At 35.6% G+C, this 17,212-nt stretch overlaps 1 protein-coding gene across 1 annotated transcript; it reads right to left on the reverse strand.

The window, feature by feature from the left end:
• Positions 1–1,902: 1,902 nt before the first annotated feature.
• On the reverse strand, positions 1,903–16,817 carry LOC123457472 (vomeronasal type-2 receptor 116-like). Its single transcript, XM_045141363.1, has 7 exons — positions 16,777–16,817; positions 16,064–16,201; positions 8,014–8,305; positions 6,832–7,635; positions 6,359–6,586; positions 5,727–5,850; positions 1,903–2,822 (listed from the first exon to the last, which is right to left on the reverse strand). Exons 1-7 carry the CDS (start codon positions 16,815–16,817, stop codon positions 1,903–1,905), a joined length of 2,547 nt encoding a protein of 848 aa, XP_044997298.1.
• Between the last annotated feature and the right edge of the window lie 395 nt (positions 16,818–17,212).

A 17,212-nucleotide genomic window follows, 5' to 3' on the forward strand; every position in this document is an offset into this window, starting at 1 on the left:
CATAGTACAGAGGGAGAGGAGCAGTTTGTGTGACAGTATCCCATGCAAGAACATAGTTAAATATCATTTACTAATGACAGAAGATCACCTCACTTAAATGTACAATCTCCAATAGGATCATGTCCTGGAGACAAAACTTTCCGCCTATAAGAATTACTGAATAGTTAGTTACAAAACTCTGTTTTAAGAAACAGGTTGATTTCTGTAACCCTTTGTGTAGACTGACTAATACATCAATGAGGCAAAACCCTATTTACTGGAGAATACTTTCATATTACACAAATATATTTTCCTTCATTTCATTAAACATAGATTGAAAATTCTGGATCTTGTCTTTGCATAGCTCATAAACTAACATTGGTTTGTCTGGGTTTTAAATATTAATTGTGTATTTTACATACTTATGCAAATGTGAGTAATTAGTTTATTCATGTCTAAATGAAAACAATTCTTGAAATCATCATATCTATAATTTTAAAAAAATGAAAGATTAACAGTTACATATAACCCATATTTTGCAGTATTATATTTGTATAAATTTATATTTTAGAATAGTCAATATTTTCATAATGGATAAATGTTTGAATCATTTGTGTAATTTTTTTTACAAGAATGGGATAGAACACACACTAAAAACAATCAAAAATAAAACTCCTGATGAGCTATTCCCTTGGCCACTATGATTTAAACTTCTCTATATATTACATTCAGAATTCCATGGTCCAGATAGACATTCAGGCTTGATATAAGTTCAGGTTTCATGGACACAAAGGCTGATATATTCATTCAGGAAAGACAAGAAATATTCAGCAAAAAGATGATAGGGCAATCATATTAGTTGTACCAGGAAGCACATATTGGATTATTCCTATGCCTGACTGTCTTTCATGTTGACCATGAACAACATTTTCACTGTCACCAAAGTTTTGCTGACATTCTTTTGTATATTCCCTACCACAGAACATCAAATGGCTAGTGATTTAAACCATAACTATTCTGTTTCAATTTTCCAGCAGATGAACTATTTGCTCCTATGCATGGATAAACCTTAATGTATATTGAAACATCTTTAGGTAAGGTCTCTGCTACTTAAAAAGGGAGCTATTCTTTTACTCCTAATCAAACCCTCACCATATCTCTGAATATTCTTTGAACACTCAAATACAACCTTTTAAGACATTCTCAAAGACATTTGCTCTATCCAGCAAACTATAGTAGGTTTCTTTGAAACAATCTGAAGAAGGTATCAGATACATTTCAGGTTATCCAGAGTAATGGGAGCAAAATACACAATCCATTAGCAATGCTTTGTTCTAAGTGTCTTTATTTACTAATTGGAGAGAGATGTGAGAAAATGATTGTTCTTGTTACTGCAAACCATCTCTAGAGGCATATGACAGTTTGTGAAATTGGCTTTTCGTAGGAGCTGGTAAATGGAACCTGGCCAGACAGCTGTACATGGAAGCTGATAAACAATGTTGGAATATAAGAGCCAAAAGAAGGATAGGACTCCTTACAACGTGCTCCTTCCAGACATAAAATGGCCTGGGTATCTATGACCTCATAGTGCCTGACACTACCTACACAAGACCGTCATAAGAGGAGGAAAAGATCATGACATCAAAATAACAGGGAGACTGATGGAGATGAAGAGGGAATATGATGGAGAATGGACTTTCAAAGGGAAAAGTGTTGGGGGGAGAGCATAGAGGGTAATGCCATGGGATATTTTTTATAATAATGGAAAATGTTAATGAAAATTGAGAAAACAAACAATGTTAGAGACTAAATAAGACCTGTACACATTAACAACTATCTTACCCTCTTTTTAATATTTAGTGTTTACAATAGTGCAAGGGTTTCTACAGGATATAATTTAAATTTAGACATATGATGTAAAATTTAAAAATCAATTGGTTGTACAATATGTTTTTTCTTCACCCTCTTTAGATTATTTTTACTGGGTCTTATCAAAATGATGTAACACTTGGGGAAAAAGATGCAACTTATCAATCCTGTACTGGAGGCCAAGATAGAGAAGACTTCCACTATCACCATGGCTATCCCCTTGGTGCTGTGATAGACAGGGAGGAATGTGACCCACACACTGCAGAACACCAGCATGCTGAAGGTCAGAAATTTGGCTTCATTGAATGCATCAGGCAGGTTTCTGGCCAGGAAAGCCACAGTAAAGCTCCCTATAGCCAGAGATCCCAGGTAGCCCAGGACACAGTAGAAGGCAGTGTCTGAGCCTTTGTTGCACACAATGATGATGTGCCCATGTTCTGAGTGTTCATCAGTGTCAACAAAGGGAGGGGATGTTCCCATCCAGATGCCACAGAGAACCAGTTGGATCAAGGTACACATGGGAATGATGAAGTTAGGTGCTCCTGATACCAGCAGTCCCCTCAACTTTTGTCCTGGAGCAGTGGCCCTGAAGGCCAGAACCACAGTGATTGTTTTGGCCAAAACAGTCGACACAGCCACTGTGAACAGAAGTGCAAATGTGATCTGCTGCAGGACACACTTGGCTGTGGTGGGGTGTCCAATGAAGAGTAATGGGCAGAGAAAACAGAACTTGAGGGAAATGAGCAGGATGTAGCTGTTTGTTCGATTATTGGCCTTCACAATTGGTGTGTTTTTGTGCTTCACAAAAACCCCAAGTACAACAGCAGTGAGTGTAGAGAAGCAAAGCGCTATACAAGCCAGAGCTATTCCCAAGGCATCTTCATAAGCCAGAAACTTCATAGTTTTTTGGAGACAGTGATTTTTCTCTAGGCTAGCATATTGGTTGATTGGGCACTTCATACATTGATCCATATCTGGCAGACAATGCAAAATATCATCAGATTAGTGGCACTACTTCCTTCTTTGTTACAACATTCTTGTATTCTAGTTCATATTTACAATTAAGGTAGTTCTCTTTATAGCCATGATGGCAGTTAATAAAGACCATCATATTAGGTGTGATAAACAAAGCTTTTTTAAAAGTAATACTTTATTTATTTGCTCATAGGCAAAGGGAGACAGAGAAATCCAGAGAGAATGGGTGTGCATGAACCTCTAGCCACTGAAAACAAGCACCACATATATGTACCACTTTGTACATCTGTCTTTCTCTGTGTAATGGGGAATTGAACTGAGGTGGTTAAGTTTTGCATGTCCTTGCTTTAACTGGTGAGCCATCTCCTCAGCCTAACAAAGCTGTATTTTATTCACTTAATTTACCTTACATATTCTCTTGACCCTTTGTTTTTCTTAAAAGAATGAAATAATTTTGTTGCAGTGTACTAGAATTATATAGTGACATTTCTTACATGAGGTATTTCTTATGATTTCTACTACAGGAGAGACGGCTTATCAATTAAGATGCTTGCCTGCAATGCCTAAGGGCCCATGCTAGATTCACCACATCTCTCATAAGTTAGACACACTTGGTGATGCATGAGTAAGTCTCACATTTCCTCAAGGTGGCACACGTTTGGAATTCAACTGCAGTGGTTTGGGACCATTGCACCCCAATTATCTCTCCTTCTCTCACTCCCTCACACTCATGCTCTCTTTCATTAAAAGAGTTAGTCTTGTTTCAAAAAGAAAAAACAGTAGCTCAGAGTTCTGTACACAGTGCAGTATGAGATCAGAGAGGTGCATGATTCTATGTTGATTTTAACACCTTTGTTAGACAACATCCATAAATTTAGATAATAAAATGTGATTTTTCCCTCATACTACAGTTCTCTGTCTTATGAAGCCTATCTGTCTATATCACCTGATGTTTTATGGCTTTGTACCCAAATGTCAGTAGGTACATATAATTGTTCCAACTCATATTTTAGAGAATATGAATGAAATTGAATACACCTAGATATAATTAACTCTAATATGATTATTGCTGAAATCTATCTACTTGGAATAGGTATTCATATACAAATTTTGAGATGACATACCATTCATCTGTCTCTCCAAATTTACCTCAATACTCCTTGGTCTATGTTTTAGCATAATTTGGTCAAGATGTTTATTCAAGAAAGGATTATGAACAAGATAATTTGCCATCTATGAAAAGAATGAACATGATACACAATAAGGAACTGGGGAGAATTCTTGCCCCCTATAAGTTGTATTTTTTATCATGGTGCTTTATAGTTTTGATTGTAATTGCATTGAATCATAAAAGGGGACTTATAAGAAATAAATGGTATCTCCTATTAAATATTTACATAAAGGAATATTTTTTCAATAATTATAATATTACTTCTCTTAATCATGTATTGTAAATTTATGCACATATATTTTATGAATCATATATTATAAGGCCATACATCCCACCTAATTTGGTATATATAACATGGCCAACATGTACAAATTAAAAAAAAAAAACACTTCAATGTTAATACTGAACTTATCCAACACCACTAAAGTTTGTAGTTAATTATTTAGTTTGGATTACATGTTGAAGTATTACTTGAATGAACACTGTTTTAATATACTTCTAATTATATTATTTTATTCATTTTGTGACATTAGCCAATCATACTAAAAATTCATGTCAATCTCATTCCTTTTTTACATCATGTATCAATATTCCTCTGTATCCACTTTGACTTCTGGTACACTGAAAAGGTGGTCTGGATGTTAGTGTGTGCTCCAGACTCTAATAGATGAAAATACTGAGGAATTAATATTTATATCATATTTAAATTCTATTGATAATATTTTCCACAGCCTTTATGTTCTACTTTAATATGCCACTCCCATTGTATTGTGTTCTCACCTGTAAAATAGAGGGCAACTTAAATTGTACCTATTTTTCCATTCTGTGCTCAACCCAGTAGGTTTGACAAATGAGATATATGCTTTATTCTTGTTTATAACTTCAGAATATTTCCCATTATCTCCTTAAATGCTTCAAATTACATCTAAAACGATGCACATGATATTTTAATTGGAATGTTTATGTTTCCTGATAAAGGATTTAAATAGCTGTGATATGCTATTACCTAAAGTCTTAAAAACAACTGCTTTCTGAATTATTATTTCATAGACACTAAGGAGATATTATGCTTATGTTGAAAGTGTTTGCAAAATTACATATCACTAAAGCCAGAAAAGGGTGGAGTGGTGGCATACTGACTAAAACACTTTCTTGCAAAGACTAAGGACCCAGGTTTGACTCTCCACATCCCATGTAAACCAGTTCTACATGGTGGCACATGCATCTGGAGTTTGTTTGCAGTGGGTAGAGGCTCTGGCATTCACATTCTCACTTTATCTCTCCTTCCCTCTCTAATCAATCAATAAATAACTGAATAGAATGAATATAAATATTTATGTCCAAAAATTATAGCTCTGAGCATTTATTATTCATCAGCAACCTCTTGCATCCTGGGAAGATAATGATGTGAAAGAATTCTTCTTATTAACATCATTTTGTGTAGATTCACAGAGGATTAGATGAATATGTGACACTCCTTGATAGAAATAATATATTCATTAACTATTTGACCTCAAAGAGTATTTTTATTGTGGGAGAACCAGTATGTACAATGGATCTAGGTACTAAAAATGTGGTTCATGGAGTAAAGTGAGTATTATGTTTATGGTCATGAGTATATATCATTTCAACCAAGTGATTACATTAAGCAATGAAGAAATATTATCTGTTTTTTCAGGTAGATGGATAAAAGAGACAAACTGGAGAAAGACTCTCAAAACCATCAACTTACCCGTTTTGTTAGAAATCTCATTTTCTGGGCAGGGGAAACAATCAAAACAACAGGCAGCGTTTCCCTCATGTCGGAACTTCCTGAAACCAAGCTTGCAAGTCTCACTGCACACAGAGGAGGGAATCTGAGGAAAAACAGAAGTGTAGTTGCAAAAGTTAGTAATGTTATATACTCCATTCATAACGATATGTTAAAATAATCACCCTTACTAAACTCTTTATCCACATCTACAAAAAAATTGAGGTGTCACACTCCATTTATTACAATGGATGTTGTCATGTCTGTCAAGATTTTTTTGTTTTTGAGGTAGAGTCTCACTCTAGCCTAGGCTGACCTGAAATTTACTATGTGATCTCACGCTGGCCTTGAACTCACAGCAATCCTCCTGACTCTGCCTCCCGAGTGGTGGAATTAAAGGCATGGACCACTACACCCAGCCTGTCTGTCAAGATTTTGATGAAATTTTTTGTCATTTCCAAATATTTTTCAAAAGATATAAAGAAAATCTAGGACACTGTTAAAAGAAACATAAACAACATGTTGCACTTGGCCAAATCGTGAGGGCACACATGGGCCCACATGATTTTCTCTATTTATGTTGAGAGTAAAACATCACAGTTAGGTAAACATACCTGCCTACTCCCTGTGGCCCACTCTATGGCCTCATCAGACAAATAAAATTGTTGACCGAAGGAACCATATGATGTAAACTGTCCTATTTTCACCTTGATTCCAAGACCTTGTGGATAATTTGAAATGTGGAAAATATCATAGTCTGCATCACATTTTCTTTTCTCATTAATAGTCACTAGGTCTCCAATGGGGTTAATAAATTGCATATTCTTCATAGTGTGGTAAAACTAAAGGAAACATATCAGTTCCAATTAAGCAAAGACAAAATGGACATAATATGTGATATGAGTAATACCTTTGTTTTTTACAACCCTACCCAGAAAATGAAACTCTATTGCATGTACCCAATAATGTGAAATAAATGAATTTTCACAGATAAGTGTAGAAGCATCCAAATTCAAGAGTACTCCCAGCAACAGGTTTTAAACATATATGGAGCTACTTAGAAGGTATTAGTGATGATAATACATACCTTTGAGCAGTCAGGTACACATAGACTTGTTATTGGGTGAACATCTACATGTTCATAATGCATTGCATGGTAAGCATATGCCCAGAAATACACAGCATTATATAGATTATAACTCTCATCATTCATGGCTATGTCAAATCCTTGACTTGCAAACCATTTTAATGAATTATTGAGTGCACATTTACTCTGTGTTCTACATTTAGATTCAATGTCCAAACAATTAAAGTACATCCATGCTGATCTCAGCACAGAAAAGTCTATTGGATATTGAGAAGTGTTCATTGACTGAATAAATTTTTTAAAATTGGGAATCTCGTGATGGTGATTAGAAAATGTGAAAGCACCATAGAATGAGTCAAAATTGATGTCTCTTCCTGTATTTGTGATGACATCCCACTGTGAGGTGGTGACCCAGATCCGACGGATGCCTAAATTTGCCCATCTTCTTAAGCTCACTTCCAGTGTGGAATTTAATTCACCATAAATGACCACAACATTTGCCAATGATGTCACAATTTGTTTATAATATTTCTCAGCCCTTGTGTTGTATAAGTCCATGTTTAATGGGATCACATTCACAAAGGCTAAACAGAGTTCATTTCCTTGCATCTTTTCTCTGAAGTCTGAGAGAAATTGAATACCTTGGTCATCATCGGAGATGACCAGCCCCATCCAGGTCCAGTTGAAATGAAGCATTAGGGAGACTATGGCAAAAGGCAGCTTTGTTTCCTTGGGAGCAATCTGATACAGATAAGGATACTGAAAATGGTCACTCAGAACAGGATTAAATGGGCCATAGTGAATCTAAAGGACACAGAACATAGAAATGAATGTGAGGAAGAACAATGGAAGAAAACTCAAACTGAGATCTGAATCGTTTTAAACACCATTTGGGAAGAATGTTTGGAAGGATGTTTGCTCACACCATTATTCATTGTATTTCACTATCCATAAGACTCTGGAAAAGTACTGAACAGTTTAAGAGTTGTAGCAAATCCATTTTTATATCTCCATAGTTCCTCCTGTCAATTTTTGAAAGTTAAGTGCTGAAACCCCACAAAGTCAAGGATTATGATCTCTATTAACTGGATGTAACAATACATGAATAATCCAAATATCTACTGGAAATATCCCTAAGCACATGAAATTCGTAATTCTACTCTGTACATAACAAAGTCTCACCTGTCCTATATTAAATATTATTGAGAGAAATGTCCCAATTTTGCTACTTCTTTCCCATGACGGTCCTGTAAATGTTAAGCCACATTCATTTATTTCACAATGATAATTAGGAGGAAGAATCTGTGTAGCTTCTGTGGAATGTAGGCAAGAGACCAGAGTCAATGAATCTTCACATGTTGAAGGATAGAATAAAAAATTAATAGACTTGTTGGGTATAAGTTTGGAATTTCTGTTGATCTCTTCAGTGACAAAAATCATTGTCAGAATATATTGATACTTTTTGACTGGCACACTGAAATGAAACACAGTAATCATTATGGATGAGGCTTCAAACAGGATAATCTTCAAAACAATTGGAATGGACATGTAATACATGTGATAAGTGATGGTTTTCTCCTGAAATTCTCATGTAATCATGCACCTTTATGTGAGGATATTATCCCACATAGCATAAAGATCAACTAGGTATTTTTAAATTATTAAATGAATGCCAATTCATAAAGGGATTTATGTTATGAATATATATAGAGAGAGCTGTATTCACCTTTGGCTAATGAGAAACTGGTGAAAAGTATATATATATAGTATATATATATACTATATATATATATATTTAAATATATAGTTTATTGGTCATAAACGAACTTGGAAGTAGACTTACTCCAGACAGAATATCTTGATACTAGAATTCTCAATTTTAAGAAATGAAACATAAATGCAGTAGTGATCGAGCTTATGGTGTTTTGGTGGGCATATGTGGGTAATAGTCACCATTTTTTTGGAAGATCACATTGTTTGTGTGTGTGTGTGTGTGTGTGTGTGTGTGTGTGTGTGTAAGAGGGCCTGTGCTTGTTTCAGTGTGTACACTATAAACTAGTGTAAGTTGTTCTTATACATTACTGTACAGGTCATTATTTGTCTTCAGTTTTTATTTTGACACAGGTTCTGACTCTTGCCCTTTCTGACTTGGGATTCAATATGTAGTCTTATGGTAGCCTGGAACTCATGGTGATACTTCTACCTCTGCCTCCTAAACACTGAGATTAAAGGTATGTATCACCATGACTGATTTACATGCAATTATTCTGATGACTTGGAGTTCACTAATTTAGTTATACAAGCAACCAATCTCTAGGGATTAGGACTTTTCAAACTCAGAACATGGGATGACATGTACTCCAAGTCACAATTTTAGGTTAGGGCCATGGATTTGAACAAAGGACATCATGTTTATGGGGAAATTCCTTTACAAATTCCTATGTTTTGCTACTTTTTTAAATACCATCCTGTAATGAGTAAGGCAATTCCCTGTTTAATGGTGAATATACAGTCAATCCTATCTATTTACACAAAAACATGGCACTTATAATGCCTTTGAAGGCATGGGTATCTCTTCTAATTGTAATGTGAACTCTATTTCACCAGGAATTGGAAGTGTCTCTTCATTTTTGGAGTTCATTTGCTTCTTCTGTTAACTAATTCCCCTTTGTTAGGACAACATAGCTGACAAAAATCAGGTTAAAGGAAGGCAAATTTGTTGAAGATTATCCTTCCAGGTCATACTAAAGAATACTCAAAATTGATAAGGATATTATTGGCAGTCATAGCATGGTATCTGGGAGTGGCCTCTTTCAGTCCAGCAAGGAGGCCCACAGAGCTATAGGAATATTGCACATTGGCAGTCATGCCTCTTCCGTTTTATACAGTAGAGGATCTCTGCCCTGCTATGGTGCTGCCCACAGTAAATTTGGATATCCCCACTTCAATTACGCAGTCAATCTTATCTAACAGGAATTCTCTTGAGGGATAACCTCATCCATATAATTCCTCTCAGATGATTGTAAGTCTTCTCAATTTGAATATAAAAATAAAACGTGACAGTTAAAACATCTTTTTCCATCTGTTACCTCAAAAATTCTCTCTCACATTTATCGTACCAATAACTGTGGGCTAACTCCACTATGCACGACCCATGTACATCAACAAGGAGGGGCCATTGGGAAGGTGGTAGCCTGTGGATGAGCCTAATAATCATACCAAACTGCCTGTATTTTCAAATAGAAAACTAATAAAAAAATAAATAAATTTAATAAAATTATCTCTCTAATGGTAATGTGAATTATTTTAAGGTGAAGAAATATTCCCTTTGTCTGAAATAATCTTCTACTGTAAGTCTTTTGATCAGAGAATTAAGACCATAAATATCCAGAGTTATTGTGGTTCTGTGAGTTTATTTTTATTGAGTGTCAAAGATTTGTTTCATTATGGTGTTTTAAAACAATGTTTCATTCCCCTCTTCCCCTTTTCTTTTTTCACATCCCTTTAAGCTCCTCCCTGATACTTAGCTTTTCAGCCTTCATCCCTCAGGTTTCCTTTGGTTTGGTGGTATCACACTGTAGTTGTGCCTCTTGTGGTTGGTCAGTAGTTGTAGCTCATGTTACCTACCTCTTCTTGTATTTAGAGTTCGTTGAAAAATCACCTATCTTGAAGGGCTTTTTTAAAAAAAAATTTTGTAGCTTTCCATCAGGAGGTGGCAAAGGTGGTATAAAGGGCAAAGAGTTGCCTCTACATTTGGACTCACAATTGGAACCCTAGAAGAAATTATTTATCTAGGAAGAGGTTCATGGATATCGGGAAATTGCGCCTATACTCTTATTGGAACCCAGAAATGGGCAGTGTGGGTGGAAATAAGGACATGGGTTATGGTTAAGTGTGCCCAAACTAGCATGAGTGCTTCTTTAGACCTGCAATTATGATCCTTGTCACAGGTGATATAGGAGGGAGAAAGTGGTATAGTGACTTGGCGGCTATGCTTAGAGTCATGTGTGACATCCAAGTCCATGTAACAGTGGCAGGAGGATAACATTTGAGATCTGAGGATTTGGATACACTGGAGGGAGGATGTGTTGTGTAAAAAAAAAATCATTTTTATGAATGTAAAAAAATGATGCTATTGATAATTATTAATGTAATTCTTCTGACATCGTACTCTACCTTTACGTTACACTTTTCTATCTCTATGTATCATTATTGGACTTCTAGTTGACCAAGTAAGCAGAACAAACTCAGGATATAATGATATTTCAGATGTTGATGATTTCATGTTTGCTTAAACTTTTGTATCTCTCTGCAAAAGAAACCCTTTGATATCCTATATAATTCTGTTATTATTAAGTCTTTTTTACTTATATTTACTAGTATTTAATGTGTTTAATGATTTCTAGCTCATTAGAGGTATTCTGTAGATGCATTTTGACATCCCATTTAAAATAGTTCTTCATAATCATTTACTCTATGTGGTCTTTTTGTGAACATTCAATATTTAATTATTTCAAGTGACTACAGCAATGTTAACTAGCAAAAACATAGCATTCTCAACAAATGTTACTGGACATATTGAATAACTACATATAGAAAAAGTGAAACTACACCCATTCCTCTTCCCATGCCAAAAAAATTAAACTCCAAATGGATGAAATGCTACAAAATAAGATCCAGAAATCTAAAGATACAGAATGAAACAAAAAGGGAACTTTCTACAAATATGACTAGGGCCATACTTCCTGAATAACACCCCAGTAATCCAGGAAATTAAATAAATCATTCAACCAATGGCAACTAATAAAGATAAAATGGTTGTCTACAAACAACATGCCCTAAACAGAGCCCACAAACTACCTACAGATGGGGAGAAAATCTTTTCCAGTTATACCACTGACAGAGGCCTAACTTCCAGAATATAAAGGAACTCAAAAAACTAAACAATAGGAAAAAGAAACACTAAACTCAAATAATCAGGCAGAGAATTCAACAGAAAATTCTCAAAGGAAGAAATTAAATGCCCAAACTCATCTCTAAAAATGTTCAACATTCTTAACCATCAGGGAAATTGAAATTAAAAATTCTATGACATTCCACCACACTCCATAAAGGATGGGAATCTTTAAAAAATCAAATGAGGGCCGGGCGTGGTGGCGCATGCCTTTAATCCTAGCACTTGAGAGGCAGTGGTAGGAGGATTGCTGTGAGTTCGAGGCCAGCCTGAAACTCCATAGAATTCCAGGTAAGCCTGGGTAGACAGAGACCCTATCTCAAAAAACAACAAAAACAAAAACAAAAAATAAATGACAGTACATTTTGAGAACACCTAGGGAAAGAGGGCCCCTATTAACTACTAGTGAAAATACAAACTTGTAAAATCAATATACAAATCAATAAGTAGACTCCAGAAAAGGATTATAATATTGCTACCAACTAACTCTGTCATTCCTCACCTGAGCATCTACCCTAAATGCTCCACTCTTCACTCCAGAAACATTTGCTCAATAGTAGCTGCTCAAATCACCATGACTAAGAACTGGAATCAACCAAGATGCTAATCAGTTGACAAATGAATAATGAAGATGTGGTACATACACACAATGGAATTCTATTCAGCCCCAAGGAAAAAAAAAAAAACCAGGGACATTGTAGGACTTGAACAGATCATACTAAGTGAAATCACTCATATATAGCAATACAAATGCCTGGTTTCCCTCATCCATGGTTCCTAAACTGGAATAGCTTGAATTGCTATCATACCCAACAAGAAACTGATGGTCAGATGAGAGGAGTGGAAAGGTTTCTGGGAGTGGGAAGGCACAGTGGAATGGAAATATAAACAAAATGAAATCCAAAAATATATTGGTATCATAGAATACTTTCTCATCAGTAGCAGACTAAAAGATATAATCATCAATAGGATCATGGGAGGATTGTCTGGTAATGATTAGGCCTGAAGAGAATGGAATGGAGGCTTAATCTAAACATGGAATACAATGCTGTATGAAAGCAGCCAGCAATACTGTGAGAAATCAGGGTACTATGGTATACCGAAGCAACAATCCTGACCAGATGTACACACCTGAACAATAGTGTCAGCCACCCTAGTTAAGTAAACAATGCCTATCTCATTAGCTAAATGATGCACTCAGTGGAAAAAAAAAAAACCATAGGTACACCTAAAAGTCAATTCAGAATCCTATGGATACCAAGATAATAGACTCTGATGAGAACCATCCATTAGTCTTTGGTCAAAAGTGAGGCTACAGCTATCAAAATCTCATTGTGGGGGGGAGGCAGGGTATTATCATGGGATATTTTTTATAATCATGGAAAATGTTAATAAAAATTGTGAAAAGAACAATAATCTCTTGAAATTCATAATTCTTGTACATTTTAACCTAGCCTGATCCCACTCTACATTGGAGTATCTGTCTTTCAAGGAAGCAAAGAGAACAAAGCACAACCAGAATATGTCAATAGAACAAGAATCACCTACTGTATTTCAGGAGGTAAGGGATAGAGACACTGATAATACTCTGAATGCAATAAAGCAAAAATCCAGAATGATGAGACTTACACACTAAGGTAGACATAAAGCACAGTGAAAAAACTCAGAATTTTGTGGAAGAGTGTGTGGAAAGAATGTACTGGCCACAGGTTGGGCAGAAACATCCAGAGGCATTGCATTCCCCTACAATGACAGACTTTTCAACTCACATGTCATTACCAATAATTACATTGTGAATACCAGTAATCATATTTGGAGGGCCCTCAGTGAAATGGGGATAGGCGTGAGGGCAATGATGGTAACAACAGTTGATATATCCATACAAAGTGTCAACTTAATAAAAAAGAAAATATAAGTAGAAGTGAAAAAGGAAATTTCAGTTTGTAACATGTCAGTCTTGCTATTAAACTGTAACAGCTACCACTTGTAACACTGGCCAGTTTAGTAACTCAGGAGGGATGTAAGTAATCACAACTTTGAGTGACATTTCCTATTCTACCAAGAGTACAAATATTCCCTGGGCTTTCTTAATTGTGTGTTTCACCATTGTATTAACTGGAATATAGACAAAACACCTGACAGACTATGTTTCAAATTCTTGCTATTCTTATTTCCAAATAAAATGCAGTAACATAGGAAAATAATGCAAAATTGGCACCTGTCTTCTCCACATACCCTGTTACTAAAGGAAGAGAATATCATGGAATCTCATGTACCTATTATCTGAGAGATTAGCATCTATGAGAAAAGTCTGTTCAGGTTTAGAAAGACAAAGAAAATGGTTCTCATTTCAGAGACTACAAGTTATGTGCTTATGGGTGAAAGATGAGCAGCTACTTATAGAATCCTTTCTCTCAGCCACTTAATAATGAGCAAATATGAGTGATGTTTATTTTCTAAAAGGAGGGTCTAATATGAAGCAAGTTGTAAAGCACTGTGTTCTCCAAATTCTACCTTTCTACAGAAATAAAATACAGAAGAAAACCAGTACGAAAGTCTACTTCTGGATAAAACAGTCAGCCAAGTAAAAAACTCTGGAAAATCTCACCAGCAGTTTGGACGGAGGAGAGAACAGATATAAACTAGAAAACCAGGAGGCAGAACTAAGAGAAAGGCAAGCTCATAGGAAAATATGAATGAGAAATTCAAGATATCTGGGGTACTATGAAAAGATCAAATGTAAGAATTCAGTATATTGTAGAACAAAAAGAATTTTGATCCAGAGGCTTAGTAGGACTTTTTAACAAAATCATAGAAGTAAAATTTTCCCAAATTGAGAAAGAAATTCCAATGCAGAAACAAGAAGCTTTTAGAACACCACACGGACAAAATCTGGAAAGAACCGCTCCTCGCCATGTTATAAATAAACTACTAAACACACAAACCAAAGAAAACATATTGAAAGTACTTAGAGAAAAAGTGTCACCAACACAGGCATGCCCATCAGAACAACAGCAGATTATTCAATACAAACTCTAAAAGCCGAAATGACTTGGAATGATATATTCCAAGTTCTGAAAGATAACAACTGTCAACCAAGATCACTTCATCCTGCAAAATTATCTATCCAAATTGATGGGGAAATGAGGATATTACAAAACAAAAGCAGGATCAGTAAATTTATGACAACTAGACCAGCTCTACAGAAAATACTCAAAGGAATCCTTCTTAATGGAGAGAATGAAAAACACAAAGAGGAGGAAAAATTTAAAAAAAAAAAAACCTTATTCAAATAACAGTTAAAACAAGCAAGTAAAGGGAAAACAGGAAGCACTACAAAACAAGAAGAATGGAGAAAATAATACATACATTTCCATAGTAACTGTTAATATGAGTGGTCTCATTTCATCAACCAAAACACACAGCCTTGTAGAGTAGCAGGATCCCGACATTTGCTGCCTTCAGGAGACTCATCTCTCAGTAAGAGACAGACACTGTATTGGGGTGCAAGGTTGGAAAATTGTATTTCAAAAAAATGGGCCTAGGAAACAAGCAGGAGTTGCTATCCTAGTATCTGACAGGATAGACTTAAAAAAAGAAAAGAAAAGAAAAAAACACTAGTGAGGAAAGACAAAGAAGGTCACTTTTTACTGATTAAGGACCACTCCACCAGGAGGACATTACTATCCTAAACATGTATACACCTAACATGGGGACTCCCAATTTTATCAAACAAACACTATTAGACTTAAGGTCACAGATAACAACAAACACAATTTCAGTGGGTGATTTTAATACCCCAAACTCCTCAATTGACAGGTCAACCCCAGAAAAAATAAACAGAGAGACATCTGGATTAAATGATGTCATGGAACAAATGGACCTAACAGATATATACATAAAATTCCACCCAAACACTGCAGAATATATATTTTCCTCAGAGTACATGGAACATTGTCTAAAATAGGCCATATATTAGGACACAAAGCAAATCTTAACAACTACAGGAAAACTGAAGTAACCCCTTGTATTCTATCTGACCACAGTGGGATTAAATTGCAAATCAGCAACATGAAAATCTATACAGTTCAGATGTATTTGACTATGGCAACATTCTGCTCAGTAAAATATAAAATAACTTTGGATTCATTCATAAATGATATGTTTGGGAGGAAAACTGCAAGGGATCTAAAAACTGTTACTGTACCCATATAGAAACTTCTTACACATTATTCATGACTTTCCAATATAAAGTTAAGTAACAAAACTGACAGTTACCGATAAAGCTGGTTCAGTGAATCATAGTCTATCATATGCTTCTTTGATGTGTAAATTACAAACATACAATCCTTGCACATATCTCCATCACTTTCTGTGTTTTCTTTTATTCTCCAAAAGCAGCCTCTTTCTGTTAAACTGCAAAAGAGGACAGAAAGCATTGGAAGAAATAAGACAAAAATGAAAATGATTAGCTTCCCCATGTCTTAAAACTCATAGTCTGAGCTCTAATGTAATAGGCAGCATCAGGTAGATACACACATCACATATGCCTGTTTATGTGTGTATATCCATCCTTACTACTATTGCTGACTAGAGGAGATATTTATATCCCTAATTTCTATCTTTGTTGTTTTTGTCTTCCTTCCTTGATGAATACAGAACACAGCCCTGGGGCTCTGCATCTGAGGTCTACATCAAGGTCATAACAACGAGTTGAAAAACATGTTGTGAGCATCATCTTTTGCTTCAGGTGCTATGAGTTCATGTATCTCCAGGCATGAATGTCATGGGGATAATCTCCTGAGCATACTTGTGTTCAAACTAATTTCAGAATTCCATTTGGATGAACAGGACCTGAAATCATGTAAGTGGATTGCATTGGAGTTTCCAAGTCAAGATGTAATGTGAAAAGGTCAGAAAGGTTTCCTGCTGATCATAGCTCATGAAGGTATGGACACCATTGTTCAAGCAGTGGAGAGATCCTCACATACCTCACTTCCATCAGCATCATAGCATTTACTGAGAGGTCCATGCACTGCTCATAACAGTTTCATGCTTGTAATGTCCCACGACCCCATGTTTCCCATTGTCTGAGGACACAACACAGAAAATGATCATGGAAAGACCAGGATTGCCAGCCAGTCTTCCCATAACTATGCAGACATTAAGCTTCATACTTTAGTTCTGATACATGACCTGCATCCATGTTCCTCAGTTTCCACAGAGTAATAAGCTGTGATGACTCAGATTCTCATCTTTAACATTGTTTTTACCTCATTACAGGATTCCACACAGAATTTTTATTTTATGTTTGTACAATCCACTTCCACCACCTAAGTAAGGAATTATTTTTTGTTGTTGCTTTCACATTATATATTCCAGTTGGATAGTAAATAAATAAGTGTGAGGGGCTGGAAACATGGCTTA

This window comes from Jaculus jaculus, unplaced genomic scaffold, assembly GCF_020740685.1.
Source record: "Jaculus jaculus isolate mJacJac1 unplaced genomic scaffold, mJacJac1.mat.Y.cur mat_scaffold_59_1_489403_arrow_ctg1, whole genome shotgun sequence".
Lineage (NCBI taxonomy): Eukaryota > Metazoa > Chordata > Mammalia > Rodentia > Dipodidae > Jaculus > Jaculus jaculus.